The 21,543-nt window shown below is 39.1% G+C and overlaps 1 protein-coding gene across 2 annotated transcripts in view; it reads right to left on the bottom strand.

Moving 5' to 3' along the window:
- Positions 1-21,543, bottom strand: part of NAA25 (N(alpha)-acetyltransferase 25, NatB auxiliary subunit) — a 61,942-nt gene that overhangs the window by 39,579 nt on the left and 820 nt on the right. For both annotated transcript variants that reach the window (XM_005876219.2, XM_014547736.1), the window contains exons 2-7: positions 10,675-10,760; positions 9,433-9,571; positions 7,786-7,904; positions 3,088-3,162; positions 1,853-1,960; positions 1,210-1,288 (exon numbers count right to left, since the gene is read on the bottom strand). In XM_005876219.2, the coding sequence (XP_005876281.1) occupies positions 1,210-1,288; positions 1,853-1,960; positions 3,088-3,162; positions 7,786-7,904; positions 9,433-9,571; positions 10,675-10,760 (606 nt within the window). The remainder of the gene's footprint in view (positions 1-1,209; positions 1,289-1,852; positions 1,961-3,087; positions 3,163-7,785; positions 7,905-9,432; positions 9,572-10,674; positions 10,761-21,543) is intronic.

Below are 21,543 nucleotides of genomic sequence, written 5' to 3'. Positions count from 1 at the left end.
CTCTAGTCTATATATATAAAAGCCCAGCGACCTGAACGGCGGAACGACCAGAACAACCAGTGGCTATGATGCACACTGTGGTAGCAATCAGCCCCCTGCAACCGCCCACAGCCCCTCACCCCCACTGGCCCAGTCCAATGGGCCCCCATCGGGGCAGGCTGGCCAGACCCCACCCATGCACGAATTCGTGCACCAGGACTCTAGTTTTATATAACTAGTTAAGTATCATTTAGTGTAACAGTTCTATGACTGCACTCTAATAAAAGATATATATTACATATTTGTATGAAACAAAGTTTTTTAATGACTACCCAATGAGAGAACTGAAGCTATTCATCTATAATTTAGTTAGTCCCAAAGACTGTAAAAGCACAATTAAAAAATCAGGTTTAGCCCTGCCAGTGTGGCTCAGTGGTTGTGCGTCGACCTATGAACCTGGCCAGGGTTCGATTCCCAGTCAGGGCGCATGCCCAGATTACAGGCTCGATCCCCAATAGTGGGTGTCTCCCTCCCTCTCTGAAATCAATAAAAATATATTTTAAAACAAACAAACAAAAAAACCAACCAGGTTTACTGAGGCAATAACTGCATTTCCAAGAATTTCTCCTAACGAAATCATCACACATGTTTAAATAGTTAGGAAGCAAAAATCTTTGTCACTCCCTGGACAGGTGGCTCAGTAGGTTGGAGCATTGTCCTGTAAATGAAAAGATTCAATTCCTGGCCAGGGCACATACCTGGATTGCCGATTCATTCCCCAGTCAAAGTGTTTCTCTCTCACATCGTTTTTTTAAAACAAATAAACAAAAAACACTCACAGACACAGACAACAATATGGTGATTACCAGAGAGAAAGGGCGGTGGGGGAAGGTAGAAAAGGATAAAAGGGGGATAAATGGAGATGGAAGGAGACTTGACCTGGGTGGGGTAGTGAACACACAATACAAAATAGAGATGATGTATTACAGAACTGTACACCTGAAATCTAAATATTTTATTAACCAATGTCACCCTAATAAATTCAATTAAAAATATACTTTAAAAATAAATAAATGTACGACACAGAAAAGTCTGAAAGAACATAAAATGATCATAAGTGACTTTTTTATGTCTTTATATCTTTCTGTTTCTCTATGAGAAAGAAATTTTCCACAATAAACATTTTTCATGTTTAAGCAGGAAAAAATACTTTAAAACTTTCAAAATTACCTCCTAATTTTCCTCTGATGACATCTAAGGCTTCCTGGTACTTTCCCAAACGCTCCAGGATCATATAATAAAGTTCAACCTTACAGAAAAACAAACAAGTGCAACCACTGAAACTTTTCAATAATAAAAAGACAGTCATGGAGATGTAAAGTACAGCACAGGGAATACAGTCAATAATACTGTAATAACTATGTATTGTGCCAGATGGATATTAGACTTATCAGGGGGGAGGAGGAATAACGTCATAAATTACATAAACATCTAACCACTATGCTGTACACCTGCAACTAATATAAGATATTGAATCTCAACTGTAATTAAAAAAGAAAAAATAGTCATTTGTATGTTTTTAAAAAGTTATCTAATAGAAAAGGACACTATTCTCAAATGAGATGAAATTAACAGTAAGAATCAGACAACAGAGTCTTCCCTATCTATATACATCTCAGACTAGAGTACTTGCTGAAACAGCTCCATGTTCATTGTCTAAGCTGGGGTTTCCAAAGCTTCACATTTACACAAAGGGCAAGAGTGAAGACCCAGCTCTCTTAACTAGAATAAAACAACAGTTCTTAATATTATAATATTTATTGTAACAATATCAAAATCATACAAATTCAAAAGTAGGGCTTAAATTACTCACTTCAGCCTCAGCTTCTATCTTGTCCTCTTTCACCATTTTTTCTACCATTCTCTCAGCAAGGGGCAGAAACATTGTTTTTGAGAGGTTTTCATCCTGTGCTGATATAGACTAGAAGAGAAAATAATAAATGTTTCATTCTAATTTCTCCCTGCCTGCACTATTTATATTACCATGCAGACCATTACTATGACTCCAGCACATAATTATCATTATACTATGTCAAATATTAGGCCTAATTTGAACCTGCCAAAAAGATACACTAGAGTGGTTTGCTTTACAAGAGATTTCTTTATTAAAAATTCATTATCCTATGCAATCTTGAAATGCTGAGTTTCCACATGACCTAACTTTTAAATAGATTATTCAAACATTTTTCTAGAAATATGTTAAGAGGGAGTATGCCTATACTGTTTATTATATACAAAGAGTATCACCAAGTGTTTGAAAAGCCTTTCAGATGTTTTGAGATGTTCATACTTTGGAAGAGAAATGCCAATTGTTTATACAGCTTACTATTAGCTACAATTACCTTAGATTGGTAATTAAAATCAATGAATGATATTAATAATTTTAACACTGCCAGATTCTGCTCAGAGTTCATTTATCCCCTGTAAACAACCTTTCAGGGTAGCTATTATGCTTATTTTATAGATAAAATGATGAGATTCCCCACTGCACTCCAAGACATGAGGTGAAGCCAGTATTTGAACGCAGACTTGGCTAAACCCAGAGGCTCTCTGTTCTTAACTGCTACATTTTAACTCCTACCTCCCCATCCTCTCCTACAACATATCTCATTTCAGTCCTTACAGTAGCTCTGGGAGATAAGCATCTCCATTCTGTAAAAGAGCAAACCAAGGCTCAGAAAGCAAAAGTGATAAAACAAGGTCACCCAGTTCAATAACCTATGCACTAACCAACAATATTGTCTTAAAGACAAACGTCAGGTCAAAATATCTAACATCTCAGGGTACATACTTGATCAAATAACCCAGTAATGAATCTAAGATTCAGGGGAAATACAGTCTGTGCTACACACAAATAAACCAATATACCAACTCATAAAGAATACCAAAACTCCCCAACTCAAAAAGTCAACTGACAATATGGAAAGCCCCTGTTTGAGACATGCTACAACACATGACTACCCAAGACGTTCACAGGATACCTTAAGGACAGTAACTATATACAAATATAAAAACAAATCTCAATCCCATTGTGAATGCCATACTCACTTGCATAATTAAGCTCATCACAGACCAAAAGTAGTAAGGGTTTTTGGGGACAATCTTATATAGAGTCATGCCAGCCTGAAAGACAGAGAGCCATAAATATTTAATTTAGAAAAGATCATACAGAGGGCAGTTAATGATCTAGATATGTGGCAAGATATCTAGGAGAATAACAACACGTTTACATATCCCAGTTCCTATAAGTGCTGTGACTTGATGGATATTATATTTTGGCTAGCAATATAGGTAATCACAAGTGTGAACTTTTACATCAGAATATTTCACCTTTGAAACATATTTTCTCAAATTAAAACCCAGTATTTCCAGCACTAGCTGGTTTAGCTCAGTGGATAGAGCGTTGGGACTGTGGACTGGAAGGTCCCGGGTTTGATTCCAGTCAGGGGCACATGCTCGGGTTGCGGGCTCAATCCCCAGTAGGGGGCGTGCAGGAGGGAGCTGATCGATGACACTCTCTCATCATTGATGCTTCTATCTCTCTCTCTTCTCCCTTCCTCTCTGAAATCAATAAAAATATATTTAGAAAATAAATAAAGTAAAATAAAACCCAGTATTTCTAGAAAATACTGCAATACAACATAGTCCAAATAGAATACCAAAGCAAACACAAAATTTGGGTTATGAATGTACATAAGTAAACAAACTTTACTGATGAAAAGATACTAACCAGTTATAGTAAAACAAAGAAATCTAGACAGTATATTTAAAACTTAAAATTAGAAAAAATTACTGACATAATTGAAAAATTTCTTAGGTCAGGAAAATAATCAGGTTCTTTGAAGACACCATTAATTAGAACTGAACCCTTTCATTGTGAAATATACAGTATACAAATACTGTATTTAAAAGCAGGGGCATAAAAAGAAAGAGCACCTGGCCGGTGTGGCTCAGTGCTTAAGCATTGATCTATGAACCAGGAGATTCCCGAATGGGGCACACGCCTGGGTTGCTGGCTCAATCCCCAGTAGGGGGCATGCAGGAGGCAGCCAATCAATGATTCTCTCTGATCATTGATGTTTCTATCTCTCTCTCCCTCTCCCTTCCTCTCTGAAATCAAAATATATATTTTTTTAAAAAGAGCAAAATAGATCTATTAATATGTAACAGAAGATCTATCCATAATTAGCCAAGTAGTAATCAATGCTATGAACTCAGTCACCTAATAATCACAGTTACTTTCTTTTTTGTTTTGATCTTTTGCCTATCTTCAATCCACTTTAAAAATTTCATGGAGCTTCTATTAAGGAAATGCCTATTCCTGCCAAGGAAACAAAGATTGTGTCCCAGTCTCAAAGACACTTAAAAGCTAGGGAAATATAAGCCCTGGCCAGATAGCTCAGTTGGCTAGAGCATCATCCCAATATGCCAAGGTTGCTGGTTCAATCCCTGGTCAGGGCACATACAAGCAATGAACACATAAACAAGCAGAACAACAAATCAAATGTTTCTCCCTAAGAAAAAAAAAGATCAACCAATGAATCATAAATAAGTGGAACAACAAATCAATGTTTCTCTCTCAAATTAATAAAAAAGTAAAATAAAAGCTAGGGAAAGATAAGACAAATACACATGACTAAAATATATTTGGCAGTAAACATCCTATACAAAAACACCATGCTAGGTTGTTTCTAAGAAAAGCAAGGTTAAGTTTCCTTATTCCTTTCTTCTTTCTTTAAGGAAAAGTAGGGAAGGGAATTTTATCAATTAAGCCTTCTCCAAAGTAGCAGTCTTTCAGGTGGACCCTAAAGTTTTAAACAGAATGTCTATAGGCAAAGATGGGAAGTAAGGAAATATATACAAATACAAATATGTGGGAAAATATTTGGATGAATGAATCAATTCTAGGTAGGAACAATATTAGTCTGAATAAAAACATTAATCAAAGAAAAACATGCTGACAAGAACAAGTAGGACATTTGGCTAAACCAAAGGATTAAGAAGAGTGAGTAGTAGGGAAAAGGGCTAAAAGGTAGACTGAGGTACCTTTGTTATAAGGCATTCAAAAGGAGTCTGAAGGAGTAAGGAACTAATGTGTATATAGCTATACTCTTCTCAGAAGAGTATTTTAGCAGTGAAAAAGGAAAATAGGACGACAGAAGACATGAGGTGATGAGGAACTAAACCAGGATGAAATAAATAAAATAGGAAAGAGACCTCAAAGACACTGTGGAGGTAGAATGAAGATGACCTTGAGACAAAACAGATAGACAGAGTAGAAGGAGAGTTCAAGATGGTTTGAGGTCCGTACTTCCAACACCAAACTCAGTAGGAATGGAATGTAAAGTGTTAATTTTACTTGATAATTTGGGGAAAGAAAACACTTTTATAATGACACGCAAAAATAAAAAGAAATAGGATATAAAATATAAATTTTTAATATAAAAGACAAATTGTCATGTCCACACCCTATCTTACAGACACTAATATTCTGCTGATACACAAAACTTTTGAAGATAGACGAGTCTGAAAACCATGGCTGTAAACTCGTGACTCAGAGAACCAAAATGTCATTTACAGAAAAAGGAAAGTCTAATCACAATGTGAATGACTAGAAACTCTTCATTCAAGGGGATTTTAAATAGTACCTGCCAGAGATGTCACTGGGGAAGTAGAAGTTTTCTGATTCTCTGGCTTCCTCCCTTACCTCCACCAGTTTATGAAAATCATTCATTTATTTAACAAATATTTATTGTGCAGATGCTTTCGAGGAGCTGAGGATTCAGCAATAAACAAAACAGAAGCCCTCACCTGCATGAAGCATGACATTTAATTTGTAAAATACCTATTACCTTAGACTGACATACCACTTTCAAAATAAACATACATATAAGCTAAAAAACTGTAACTACCATAAACAGCAACACAGGTAGAATAAAAATTAAGCCTTCTATTCTAAAACATTAAACACTAGAGAACTCCATTCTTTCAATACATGAAACTAGAATAATGCAAAAGCAAGATATAGGTAAAAACATATTAAAGAACTGTAGTTGTTAACCTGGGCAGGTAGCTCAGATGGTTAGAGCATAGTCCTGATATGCCAAGGTTGCATGTTCGATCCCCAGTCAGGGCACATACAAGAATTAACCAATGAATGCATAAATAAGTGGAAAAACAAATTGATCTTTCTCTCCAATCAATTTAAATAAATAAATAATTTGCCTAGGCTCTGAAATTTTTTAAAAATTAAAAAAGGAACTGTAATTGTTAAGCCACATCGAAGCAATATCTCCAAAAATCAAGATACAAAACTGCCTAACCAGGTGACTCAATTGGTTGAGGACTGTCCCATACACCAAACAGGTTAGGGTTTTATTTCCAGGCAAGGCACATGCCTAGGTTACAGGTTGGATTCCCCATCGGGCATGTATGGGAAGCAACCCATTCGATGTTTCATTCTCACATCGATGTGTCTCTCTCTCCTTCCTTCTTCCTCTCTCAAAAATCAATAAAAACATGTCCTCAGGTGAGGATTAAGAAAAAAAAGAATATATATATATATTTAAAAACTTAGGTAAGCACATAGAAAATTAATTTTAAGGATTTATATTAATATAGTATCTTCCACCCTCCCTGATTATTGTAACTTGATACTTAAAGAATAAAAAGTGGTTCTCAACCTTCCTAATGCCGCGACCCTTTAATACAGTTCCTCATGTTGTGGTGACCCCCAACCATAAAATTATTTTCGTTGCTACTTCATAACTGTAATTTTGCTACTGTTATGAATCGTAATGTAAATATCTGATATGCAGGATGTATTTTCATTGTTACAAATTGAACATAATTAAAGCATAGTGATTAATCACAAAAAACAGTATGTAATTATATATGTGTTTTCCGATGGTCTTAGGTGACCCCTGTGAAAGGGTTGTTCGACCCCCAAGGGGTCGCGACCCACAGGTTGAGAACCGCTGGAATAAAACAAAGACAAGTAAGAAAGTTCTGCCTTCAGAAAACATTACACCCACAAACAAGGCATTTTTTTAAAAAATACTAGCTTGGAATAAAAAGTAAGGCATGTAAATTCATTAAATAAAAAAAGTACTAGCTTGACATCATAACTCTCTATGCATGGGTTTATCAGTGCAGGTCTCATTTCTCGGAGATGTCCGCTTTACCCACTCATTAGTCCAAACGTGCACCAATGAGGCTCCTTTACAGGAATACAAGGAACACCTAAAATGTGCGAACTGGCCAAAAAAAAAAAAAAAAAAAAAAAAAAGAACAAGTATCCCAAGCAATGGGGATTCCCCTCACGCCCCACCCCCGTGGACTTAAAAATCTCATCAGGCTATAAATAATTACAAATTAGATGTAAACTTTAAAGTTAATCTTTCTATGATCTGTTCATTTTTTGCTCTGAGATTTCTGCCCATTTTCTGAAACTGTAACAGCAATCTGTTGCAGGGGAAGTTGAAGCCAACTTACCAGAACCAGACAAAACATATACCATCAGGCCACAAAAGAGGAACAACCAAATTTCCCCCAAAGGAAACATTTTTAAAACTTGAACAACAGCTTATTTTTAAAAAACACAAAGAAAATAATTGGCTGATCTCTACACACAAATACATAATTCAGTTCTACAGATACACACATCACTGCAGTTAAATCACATTAAAGAGACTTTGATCCCTAATAGCAAATCCCGCAGCCCAAGAGGTCTGGAGATCAAGTTACCTGTTGCATTTTCTTGTATTCGCCCACTCTGGCATAGGCCATGAAGAGGTGAGAGTGATATTCCTCACTACTAGGAACTTTCTTCACAGCTGCCTCATAAAGTTTTGTAACTAACTCCGCTAAGATAAAGAGAAATAAGATTTTCTTTCATTATTGAAGTATAACTTAAATCTTAACAGCATTTAATTTTTTATATTAAGTTCAACATTGAGCAAAACTAATCATTCATTACTCAGAAAAACAAATGTGGTAAAAATTTAAGGAAAAGCAAAAGAGTAAAAAATATTTAGGACAGCAAGTATCTCTTGGAAGATAAACGGGGACATGAGATTGATGAGGAACACACAGGAAGTATTCTTAGCATTGATAATACTCTATTTCTATAAAGTTGAGCAGTAAGTTCATCAAACTGTTAAGTGTTATATCAAATATATTCTTCTATAATATGTATTAAGAAAAACAACTATTATTTCACAATAAAATATTCAAGAAATCAACAAAAAGCTTTCTTACAGATGAAATGGCAGATCATCTAGAATATGCTTAGAAATAATTTAGCAAGGGGAGGAGTGTAGATAAAATTGATCATGTACCAATTATTACTAAAGATGGGTAATTAATACAATGGGATTTATTATGCCACTCTCTGTTTTTGTCTATATTTGAATTTTTATATATTAGAAAGTGAAAAAAGTGGCCTAGGCCAGGGGTGGGCAAACTTTTTGACTCGAGGGCCACAATGGGTTCTTAAACTGGACCGGAGGGCCGGAACAAAAGCATGGATGGAGTGTTTGTGTGAACTAATATAAATTCAAAGTAAACATCATTACATAAAAGGGTACGGTCTTTTTTTTTTTAGTTTTATTCATTTCAAACGGGCCGAATCCGGCCCGCGGGCCGTAGTTTGCCCACTGCTGGCCTAGGCAGTGTGGCTCAGTTGGTTGGGCATCGTCCTGTGCATGGGGGATGGGATTGCCAGTTAGATTCCTGGTCAGGGAGCATGCCCAGATTTCAGGCTTGATCCCCAGCAGGGAGCATGAAGGGGGCAGCCAATGGATGTTACACTCTCAGATGAATGTTTCTCTCCCTTCCTTTCAAAAAAACAAACAAACAAACAATAAAAAATATATATTAAAAAAAAAAAGTGACCCCAGCCAACGTGACTCAGTGGATGGGTGTCAACCTATGAACCAGGAGGTCATGGTTCGATTCCTGGTCAGGGTCAGGGCACATGCCCAGGATGCAGACTCAATCCCCAGTGTGGGGTGGGCAGGAGGCAGCTGATCAATGATTCTCTCTATCATTAATGTTTCTATCTCTCTCTCCCTCTTCCTTCCTCTCTGAAATCAATAAAAAGATATTAAAATTTTTTATTTTTAAAAAAAAGGTGATAAAAGGGTAACTCTCCCACTTAGCAAATCATAATGCCACAAATGAAACTCAAGTGATCATTTCAATTCAAGGATCCTAATACACTGGAAAAAATTTCTGTCTACAGTCTTCAGAAATCATGGTTAATGCATTATTTTACCTTTGCCATCCACTCAAATCATGAGTGATAAGCAAATCAGACAAATAGAGAACTCAATCAGAAATAACCAAAAACTTAAGCTCAGGTTTAACACCAAGGAAAAGAAAGAAACTTACGACGATGCATCTCCCGGTAAAGAATAGTCAGTGCCTGCAGCGAGTTATCATCTGTGGGTTCAAGGGCTGCCACCTCCTGTGCCAAGGTAAAGGCTTCCTCTTGCTTCCCAGTTCTCTGTAATCCAATGGCCTTTAACACCTGACAGAAAGAAAAGACGAATCAGTTTGAAAAGGAATGAAAAGGAACCATAGAAAGCCAATTTGAAAGCACAAGATGTAAGGTATATCTAGATTGTTAATCAACTAAACCATTTTACTAAAAAATGAACAGATCAAGATTCTTTCCTAGCCCTAGCCGGTTTGGCTCAGTGGATGGAGCGTCGGCCTGCGGACTGAAGGGTCCCAGGTTCGATTCCGGTCAGGGGCATGTACCTTGGTTGCGGGCACATCCCCAGTAGGAGGTGTGCAGGAGGCAGCTGATTGATATTTCTCTCTCATCGATGTTTCTAACTGTCTATCCCTCTCCCTTCCTCTCTGTAAAAAATCAATAAAATATTTTTAAGAAAAAAAGATTCTTTCCTATTTCAGCCATGTTAAGAATGCAAGCCCTGCCCTGGCCAGGTGGCCCAGTTGGATAGACCATCATTCCGATAGGCCAAGGTTTTGGGTTAATCCCTAGTAGGTGAACATACCAGAGGCAACTAATGAATGCATGAATAGGTGGAACAACGAATCAATGTTTCTCTTTCTCTCTCTCTCAAAAAGCAATAAGCATGTCCTCGGAAGAAGATTAAAGAAGAGAAAGAGAGCCCTAGTCAGTTTGGCTCAGTGGATAGAGCGTCCGCCTGCGGACAGAAGGGTCCCGGATTCGATTCTGGTCAAGGGCACATACCTTGGTTGCAGGCTCCTCCTGGGACCCGGCCCTGGTTGGGGCGGGTGTAGGAGGCAACCAATCAATGTGTCTCTCTCACATTGATACTTCTCTCTATTTTCCCTCTCTCTAAAAACTCAATGGAAAAAAATCAATGGAGGAGAGAGGGAGAGGGCGAGGGCGAGAGAGAGAGAGAGAGAGAGAGAGAGAGAACGCAAAACATCGCTTAAAAGACTGTGAAAATAAAATAATTAGATAAGTTATGTTCAAAGAATTAAATAGCTAGCTTTTAACTCAATACTACTCATGGCATTTAAGTGATCAAGAAAATATTCTGAAAATTACTAAAGAGATTAAACATCTTTCTCACTTAAAGTCAAAATTACAATATATAACACAACAAATGTAAGTTCAAGGGCAAATGAACTTACCTTAGCACAATGAAGATCCTTATGTTTCTTCAATAATTTATCTGCTTGTTGAATTGCCATTTTATTATTACCATTATCAAGATAATCTATAAAAACAGAAATTATGATAGTTTATTCCTTCAACAACAAATATGAAAAATGCATAGGCTGGTATCAAATGTTTCAGAAAGTATAATAATTCCGTATTAAAAACATCGTGGAAAAACATACACACATATCATGGAGCTCTGGCCAGATAGCTCAGTTGGTTAGAGCTGCATCCCCATATGCCAAGGTTGTGGGATCGATTCCCAGTCAAGGCACGTACAAGAATCAACCAATGGCCCTGGCAGGTATGGTTCAGTTGGTTAAGCCTCATCCCCTGCACCGAGAGGTCACCATTCAATTCCCAGTCAGGACACATGCCAAGGTTTCAGGCTTAATCCCCAGTGGGGAGGCAAGTAGGAGGGAGCCAACTGATATTTCTCTCTCTCCCTTTCCCTTCCTCTCTCTCTAAAACCAATAAAAACAAACATCATAGAGCTCATTTTCACTCTAAATGACTAGGATGGTCCAAAATACCACTTTATATCCCTACAGCCATCTCTCATCCAAAAGCACTATAATCAATTATATTAGTCCTTAATGAAGATTCAAACATATTTATATGATAGATGACGTTAATATTTTTACCTATGATAAACAGATTTAGTCACCCAAAAATTAAATTTAAAAAAAAAAAATAACCCTTTCTAATATCCAAGCTTTAAATTTTACCAAATAGACAATGTTCCTTGAATAAAATGTTTAATGAGTTATACTTACTTTACCACAAAGTATAATTCTCTGAATTAGAAAATAAGATAAAGTTTTACCTATGGGAGGTGGGGGGAAATGGAAGAGATAAAGTCCAATAATATCAAGAGTGGGCAAGGATGCAGGAAGAAAGCACTTTCAAATATTGGTTGAAACTGAAACTAGCAATGATTTTGAAGAACAACTAACGTCTAGGTTCCATAAGCTATGTATCCATTCCTAATCTTAAGGAATACGGGGACCCATTATAAAATTGTGCTAGGGGAAAAGAGCAATCTGTTATTATTCAAAAGTCTAACAAAAGCAAGATTTATTTCCAGATGAGATGTACAAGAAAATGAGAGGTATTTTAAATGGGAAATGGTAGCTGTCAATTCTAAGTATAGAATAACTAAACACAGGCCAACCACAACCTACTATACTAATTTCAGATCCCTCTTTGCATAACAAGGTCCCATATCAGCATAGAGGCAGAGGATGGGGCATAAATAACTCAAAATAACCTATTTTGCAACAATGAGAGAGCAGGAACAACTCTCATTCATTGCTGGTGGGAATGCAAACTGGTACAGCCACTTTGAAAGACAGTTTGGTCGTTTATTTAAAAACTGAACATGCCGAAACCGGTTTGGCTCAGTGGATAGAGCCTCGGCCTGCGGACTGAAAGGTCCCAGGTTCGATTCCGGTCAAGGGCATGTACCTGGGTTGCAGGCACATCCCCAGTGGGAGATGTGCAGGAGGCAGCTGATCGATGTTTCTAACTCTCTATCTCTCTCCCTTCCTCTCTGTAAAAAATCAATAAAATATATTTTTTAAAAAAATGGATAAAAACTGAACATACTCTTACCATATGATCCAACAATTGTGCTCCTTGGTATCTACCCAAATAAGCTGAAAACTTACTTCCACACAAAAACCTGAACACAATGTTTAGAGCAGCTTTATTCATAATTGTTAAAATTTAGAAGCAACCAAGATGCCCTAAAATAGGCTAATGGATAAACAAAGGGAGGAACATCCATATGATGTAATACTACTTGGCAATAAAAAAAATGAGCTATCAAGTCACATAAAAAACATGGAGGAAGCTTAAATGCATATTGCTAAGTGTTTTAAAAAAGCCAATGTGGCCCTGGCCAGGTAGCTCAGTTGGTTGGACTATTGTCCCAATACACCAGGGTTACAGGTTCAATCCCCAGTAGAAGGCACATAAAATAATCTACCAAAATATGCATAAATAAGTGGAACAACAAATTGGTGTTTCTCTCTTTCTCTCTCTCAAATCAATAAATAAAATTTTTATTGATTTCAGGGAGGAAGGGAGAGGGGGAGAGAGATAGAAACATCAATGATGAGAGAGAATCATTGATCGGCTGCCTCCTGCATGTCCCCTACTGGGGATCGGGCCCACAACCCAGGCATGTGCCCTTGACCAGAATCGAACCCAGGACCCTTCAGTTGACAGACAGGTGCTCTAACCACTGAGAAACACCAGCTAGGGCAATAAATGAAAATTTTAAAGGCCAATTTGTAAAGCTATAAAGGCCACATACTATATAATTCCAACTATGTGACATTCTGGAAAAGGCAAAAATTAACACAATGAGTGGTTGCCAGGGACTGAAGAAGGAATGAATATGTGGAGCACAGGGGATATTTAAGACAGTGACACTATTCTGTATGATACTGTGATGATGGATACATGTCATCATATATTTGCCAAAACCCATAAAATGTACAACACAAAGAATGAACCACAGCCCAGCTGGCGTGGTTCAGTGGTTGAGCGTCAATCTATGAACCAGGAGGTCACGGTTCGATTCCCGGTCAGGCACATGCCCGGGTTGTGGGCTTGATCCCCAGTAGGGGGGCATGCAGGAGGCAGCCAATCAATTATTCTCTCTTATCATTAATCTTTCTCTTTCTCCCTTCCTCTCTGAAATAAATATCCTATATAATAAAACCCTAATATGAAAAAAAAACCCTAATATGCAAATCGACCGAACGGCAGAACAGCCAGCAGAAGGACTGGTCGCTATGACACGCACTGACCACCAGAGGGCAGACGCTCAACACAGGAGCTGCCCCCTGGTGGTCAGTGTGCTCCCACAGGGGGAGCGCCACTCAGCCAGAAGCTGGGCTCATGGCTGGCGAGCATAGCGGTGGTGGGAGCCTCTCCTGCCTCCGCTGCAGGCGGGCGGGCGGTAAGAAGCGAGGGGTCCCGGACTGCGAGAGGGTGCAGGCCAGGCTGAGGGGACCCTCCCCCACCCCCTATGCACAATTTATGTGCACCGGGCCTCTAAAAAAAAAATATATATATATATGAAAGAATGAACCATAATGTAAACTAGTAAGCTATGTACTTTAATTATTAATAAGTTATTGGCTCAGCTACTTTAACAAATATACTACATTAATACAAGATGTTAATAACAGAGAAAGGGGTAGAGGGGAGGAGTGTGGGGATATATAGGAACTCTCTACTTTCTGCTCATTTCCTGTAAACCTAAAACTGCTCTAAAAAATAGTTTATTGCCCTGGCCGGTTTGGCTTAGTGGATAGATCATTGGCCTGTGTACTGAAGGGTCCCAGGTTCGATTCTGGTCAAGGGCACATGCCCAGGTTGCAGGCTTGATCCCCAGTGTGGAGCATGCAGGAGGCAGCCCATCAATGATTCTCTGTCAACATTGATGTTTCTCTCTCTCTCTCTCTCTCTCTCTCTCTCTCTCTCTCTCTCTCTCCCTCTGTCTCTCTCTCTCCCCCCTTCCTCTCTGTAATCAATAAAATATATTAAAAAAAGATAATGTGTCTTATTAGTCATTATAAGAATTGTAGCTGCCATTTATTGAACACAAATGTTTAGCACAATGCAAGATGCTAAATGTGGTGGTTATTGACCCATATTAGTGATACAAAAACAGGTTTAGAAGTTCAGTAAATTGCCCAAAGTCAGACTGTGATCTGCTCTATAACATTTAATAAAGATAGAATCACTAAATTAACTTAGTATCATCAGGGCAGAGGAAACACTACTTTTTTATTACAGTCTTGATGTAGTTCATCCCAAATTTAATACTTTTATTTAAATTTTACTTAAAATTTAAATTTTTATATATATGGGTTAAAAAAAAAAAAAGAAAGAAAGAAAGATAACTGAACACAGACCAGTTCTTAATCTATTACCACTACTGGTTCCTCACTGTTCATCAAAGCAGGTCCCAAATCAGCATAGGGATAGAGCAGGCATAGACAACTCACAATAATCTATAGTCGTGGTGGCCTAGAGTGCTCTGAATAACAGAAATAGACTATCATTTTACCTAATGGTTTCAATTTTTCTCCAATAAATATATTACTAAAACTTCTGACAGCCACATAAATACATAAGTTTCATCTCTTTAGTCCTCAATGCACTTAATATTGGTGAGCACCAATAATGCTAGGTAAGAAGATTAAAAAGAAGCCTTACTCTGGAGGAAATCACAATGTAGGAAAAAGAGGTCAAAAAGAGTCTTATTGTGAATGGAATCACAACCTATAAAGGAAGATCAAAGACTAATAGTCAGGTAGAGAGATTGGAGAATCAAAGAACTCTAAAAGCATACAATCTTGGCCTGAATACCCAGCAGGTAATACCAGTTTTCTTAAATCCTTAGCTCAGCTAATAAGCCTTCATTTGTCCTTTACAAAATACGACAGATACTTCAGCTCAATAAATGACAGTTCTTCCTAAATACTTGATGCTGACCTCATGCTGAGTCAGTTCTAAGTTACTCCTGACTCAGTCCTAAAAGATCCAGGTTTACAGAACATATCCTGAAGTCTTCTTAAAGAGTAGACATCTTTGATGAGACGCCATATCTGAGATCTGCCCATAAATGGATCAAGCCAGAGTCAGGACTATAAGGACTATAAGGACACTGAACTTTTCCCTCTGTAGCTGACAAGGCTCTGAAATTGTTGTCCCTACCTGCCCATGCCCTCTCCTCTGGAAATGGTTTCGACTGCCCTCTGCTGAAGGGGTAGAGCTGGATGACCATGTCTAGACCATGTAATTGTAGCCCAATGGGGTGGACATTTGACCCAAGCTGGATAAATCAGGTTTCTTCCTGATAATCTGAAACTGCAGCACTGAAAGCTGGACTCAGAAAGCTCATTTGGAAAGCAATAAATATGAGTCTGAGATTACCAGTAGCAGCTCAGGAATTTCCATTTTTGAAGGAGCCTTAGTTAGGGATGTAAGTTAGCTGATGGGGAATGAAGAAAAGGACTTATCTCTTGATTCTTCATTCACATAACATTTATAAAAGAATTTTAAAAAATTCGCCCTGGCTGATTTGGCTTAGTGGATAGAGCGTCCGCCTATGGACTGAAGGGTCTCGGGTTCGATTCCGGTCAAGGGCATATGCCCGGGTTGCAGGCTCAATCCCCAGTAGGGGGCATGCAGGAGGCAGCCTATCAGTGATTCTTATCATTGATGTTTCTATCTCTCTCTCCCTCTCCCTTTCTCTCTGAAATCAATAAAAATACATTAAAAATATATTTTTTAAAAGAATTAAAAAATTTCAATTATCTTTATCAAAAAATTGGGGGAGGGGAAATGCAGCGCTGATTAAGCTCTAGCCACAGCTTGGTATGGCCACAAAGCCAAGATGTTGGGCCCTGAGTAAATTAATAAGCAGCGAAAAAGTAAAAAATTTTAAAAAACAGCCTGAAGAACCAAGCAGAGAAAAGAAGACACACAGATAGAAGCAGACATGAGTATCTGAAAAAGAAGCTTCAGATCCTAACAGCTTTCCAGTTTCCATGAGGCCCTGAATCACTGCATTCCTGCCCTGGGCTCCCACAAGGGTTCATGGCAACCCCCCTGTACCTGAGCTATCAGTGGGTCTGTTTCTTGCACCTGGAAGTTTTCATTGAGACACTCCAGCACATGCAGCCTGCCATCAGGCTCCCCTTTCCTGGATGCCTCTCTTAATGACTGATTAATTGGTTGCTGAGTCTTTTGGGAAAAGTTTATTTTCATTTTACATTACTGATTCTAGAATATAAATTATGTACCCCTTGGAGAAAACAGGCCCATAAATATGATATGTAAGTCTGTTTTTTAGTAAATCTTTTTAAAACGAACTTAAGGGTAATTGTGATTTGACCATAAAGATTGATGTTGTTCCCTTAATAACAAGAGTAAATCAAAATCAGCCATACACAAATCATGCAGAGGAAACAGTAAGATGATAGATCAGTTAAAGCGTTGTTTTCCAAAGCATAGGTACCAACACAACCGAAATGTTTTTAGGTGGTCCTTGCAGACAGCACTAGGTAATACAGTGAGAAAGTTGATTTCTTTTCTATTATTTCCTTTATATTAAGGAGGTAGTCTCAGTTTGGTGTCAGCCTGCTACTTCTTTAATAGTTGCTAATGTCTTTTGTTCACAAGGAAGGAACAGATCTTAGATTCAGTTTCACAAGTATTAGACTCTAGTTAAGACTTTTAGTTCTGTTTTTATTGTACTTTTTTTTTGTTAATCCTCGGCTGAGGATACTTTTCCATTGATTTTTAGGGAGAGTGAAAGAGAAAGGAAAAAGGCAGAGAGGCATATAGATGTAAGAGAAACACATCGATTGGTTGCTTCCTGCATGAGCCCTGACCAGGGGAGGAGCCTGCAACCAAGGCATGTGTCCTTGATCGGAATCAAACCCTGGACCCTTTGGTCCACAGGCCGACGCTCTATCCACTGAGCAAAACCAGCTAGGGCTCATTGTACTTATTTTTATGGCTTTGTTGTCTCAGGGCAAGTGACAGGTTTCCCATTAATGGCAATGATTTAGATTTTTTAAAAATAAATTTAAGTTTAAAAATCTATTTAAAGAAAAATATTACATAAATAATAATATAGATAAAGCTAAAATAATCAGATTAGGTAAAAGAATGATAGAAATTTGGGAAACATTATGTCAAGTCATTGGCAACAGACTATCAATTTTGCTGAATGAGTGAGCAAGCCACTTTCCAACAGAAGCTCCTCTTCCTGGAGATATAGACAGACAGCTGCAGGCCCTGACACATGCAGCCTACTGTCTACTTGCCCTGAAGAGGCCCTAGGAATAATGTGTCCAATCCTACTTAGGGATACTGACAGTAGGAAAGGGATCAGCCTTGCAAATAAAGAAGGAAAGGCTTTAAGTTCTGTGTTCTTGCAGCTGCCGTGAGTCTCCAGAGCAGCTGAAATGACAACCTGCAGAGTTTCCACTTCCTACAAGAGCTTCAGAGACTAATAAAGACATTGCTCCAATTTAGAAAAAGGCTGAATACAAAATAGCTCCATAGTTAAAGTACAATGTCCTTTGCTTAAAAATCCTAAGTGTTTATGAATAGGAGCCTAGCTTTTACCAAGAATACAAATGGTAAGTGAAACATACTTTCAGTCAACAAGCCTTTAATTAAATGTGCAAGATGAGGAGGGGGATGTCAAATTTCAAAAATAAAAATGTCTCCTAATTGATCATCTCACATCCTACATTTGCCCCCCATTTAAGTTATTTCTCCACACAATATTCAGAGCTATCTTTAAAATAAATTTCCAAATCCTTAGATCCTCACATGGAACCAGCTTCTTTTATACACTCACTCTCTCCATCCTTCTCTCTCTACCTGGAGTTTGGCCAGGCACCGAAGGGGGAAAATGTCCTAACTCACCAAAGAAGTGATTATCAATCAGGAAACACAGCTGGTAAATATGTTATACCTGATCCAGACTAGAAGAAGACTGCAAACTAGTAAAACAGTTTAGAACAAGGATCTTGTACCAGAAGAGAGAGAGAGAGAGAGAGAGAGAGAGAATATGAATGAATCAATCCTAAAAACTGGAAATATTTTCTCTTTCACATTTCTCTGTTTCTATTTTGCAATTGCTGACCCAGCAATTCCTGTATTTGGACCATCACTCCCACCACTCCCCTCCCCTAACCACTACTAGTAAAAACATTTAAAAACTACTAATAATGGTAGAAGAAAGCCCTGGTCGTACCAGAGTACAAAATTGGTTGAGAACCACATAGCACATGAGAATCATTTTAGCAAAAGGAGAATGAATAATAAAGCAGGTGTTTTAGCAAGACCATGGGTGATTTTCAAAAACCAAAAAATGCAATGCCCAAACTTGCCAATTTATGAGTAATAAGATGCATCCTCAAGATGTTTCAACTAATCGCATTTATGCAGAGAAAAACTATTATAAACATAGATTCTAGAATGTAAACTCCCCACATCTCATCCCACCACAGTTTCACAATTATTCACCCTTACAGCCCAATCCACTTCTACCCCAAACAATATTCAGCAAGAGCTTGAAGACCGTCCAACAGTTGTAAAATCCTAAAACCTTGGCAATACAAATAATGCTATACAAAGATAGTGATGCTGCTGAATCTGAAATCTACAAAGGGCTGGACTCTCCTGTGAGAATGCCTGTGTTCAAATCCAGCTCTGAGCAGGCTAATCTCTGGCCTTCAGTTCACAACCACAATACCTACCTAGTGGGACAGCACACACATAAGCACTCCATGCTGACAGCCCTTGAACTTGTGGATGGTGGGCAAGCACCACCATGAGTGAGCTGTTCACTGTCCGCTAATGAATGTCTGAATGCAAGGAATGATAGTGGTTTGGGGTACTAATGTATTTAAACACAAAAGCAGGGGCTGTACCAAAGTCTGAAGGTCAAAAGTCAACAACAGTCTGCACCCTTTCTTTTCCTAGTCCTATCAGTTTATATTAATTGCCTGGGAATTCCTAAAAAGCCTCTTCTAATCTTCTTCCCACATAACTATAAAAAAGCTACTAATTCTGTCTTCACTTTTAAGAATATGACATGTCACTTCTGGTTAACATATCCTGATGTTTATCCATGTGAAATGGACAAGGTTTTTCTTCTTGGATAGTTCAAAACACTATTAATTCTAACTGACTTATGGGGCACCAAAGGCATTTTCTTTGGTCCTCAAGAACAATTGTGGAAATCCAATTATTCTTAAAAATATTAAATCTTGCTTCTGGGGGAAGACTTTCACTACGTGTTCGCATCATTTGCCTTCACTCAACATTCCAACTAACTTGATTTGGGAGAGAAGAGGCTTTAGTTTGGCAATTAACAATGCTTCTGGTTCCTTTAATTGGCAAGGAGTTGGTAAAGTGAGTGATAATACTATTTTTGGAAGATAAGTAACTGCCCTTTAGAGAACAGGGGGACAGGGAATAGGGGGCAATAAATGCCAATTCTCAGACATAGCCCCAGATCTGTCTTAAGAACCGGTAGAGTAATAGAATGTTCCATTGGCAAGATGGCCCCATTGAAAGTTGTAAGGAATTGCAGAAGGCCGAGTATGGGCAGGTTTATTAAGACAGTACGGACTTGAACCTGGGAGACCAGAGACCCTTTCAGAATGCCAATGAGGCGGAAAACTGTCACAATGAAACGAAGATGTGACTTGGCCTTTTTCATCGTTCTCAGAGTGTTTTTTCTAACTACATAACTGAACGAACAGAAAACAGAAGCCCATGAAAACCTATATGTCTTTTATTAAAGACGGCCATTTCTAATGTATTATAACTTATGAATTATAACAAAGATGACTATATACCCAAAAAAGTGTTGAATCTTTTTAGTTAAAAAAATAAAAAGTCTGCAGGCAGCCGTTGCACAGAACTGTAAGGAGCCACTTACTGCAAACCCTGGATTCAGTTCTTGCCCTCAGTCGCCCTTGTAGGGTTCATCCTTGCCCTTTGAAAATTTATCCTGGAGGGCTTGAGGGTGCGGCCCTGGGGAAGTGAAAATCAGAGCCCTGTCTCTGCCGCTCACGGCCTGCGTGACCTGTGGCAAGTCAGTATCTTCAGCTCAAAATGCGGTGGTTTCTAGCACAACGGTTAAGAGGGTGAGCCTGGGACAGTCCACAGGGTTCGGGTCCTCGCTCCACCAAATGTTAGCTGTATGACTTCAGACATATGAGCACATCAGTAAAGCCCCATTTCCTCATTTATTAAAAAAAAAAAAAAATGCGGGGGGGGGGGATTGGAAAAAAACGACCCACCTCATGAGAGTGTGTGAAGATTAAATAAGATAACCCATATAAAAAGCAAGGACAGTGAGTGACATAATGAGTAGTCTACACACATTGGCTATTATTACTGACCTCACGGGATTGTTTTTGGAATCAAATGAGATGTGAGAAGTAAAGCATCATACAGATGACAAAAATAAAAGCAAGACCAATTGTGCCAGAAACACTGTTACCCCTTCAAAAAAAAAAAAAAAGTTAAATGATCTCAGCCATTCGGAGAAGCCTCCATTTAGTAACATCCACGCTAAAAACGCGAGCTAGTTTTGCAAAAACCGCTGACCTTGAAGCCTTCTTCACCATTAACTGAGACAGACCAAGACCACACAACCATCTGAGAGGAAAGGACATGCCAAAGGGCCCACCACTGTCCAATTACAGAACATGCCCGTTACTGAGAAGGGGCTTCTCCCTGACTCAAACCTGTGACTCCCCACAACCGGGGCGGCCGGGTGACATCCAGGTCTGACAAAGCCTGGGGCTGAGGTGGGCGGAAAGGATGGAGGGGACCCACCGCGCACAGGGGAAACCGGCCAGGCTGCAGGAGGGAAACGCATGCCCTCGCAGCAGCCCCGCAGGACCCTCCATCGTCAACTACCCGTCTCTTCACCGCCATTTGGGGCCCAAGACACTCCCCTCCCCAAACCCCCTCGCCGCCCACGTGTGCCCAGAGCAGCTGTTCCTCCACCGAAGACCTCGCCATTGGGAACCTCGGATCAGGCCTGTTCGGATTCGAGCGGGGTGACCTTGTGTCAGACCCCCTCCCCTCTTTGGACCTCTTTCTCCATGGACACCCGGCGCAGCTGGTTACACAACCCCCCAGGCCCGGTTCCCGCAATGAAAAGTCTGTACGTGAGGACTATCCCCTCAGCCTCCACCCGCGGGGAGATCTCGGGGCTCCCTTGGCGCGGCCCGAACAGACGCAGCCTACGGGCAGCGCAGGTCTCCGCGAGAGGC

This window comes from Myotis brandtii, unplaced genomic scaffold (genome assembly GCF_000412655.1).
Source record: "Myotis brandtii unplaced genomic scaffold, ASM41265v1 scaffold482, whole genome shotgun sequence".
Taxonomy (NCBI): domain Eukaryota; kingdom Metazoa; phylum Chordata; class Mammalia; order Chiroptera; family Vespertilionidae; genus Myotis; species Myotis brandtii.
The sequence above is the reverse complement of the archived record's forward strand: the minus strand, read 5'-3'. Positions and strand labels throughout refer to the sequence as shown.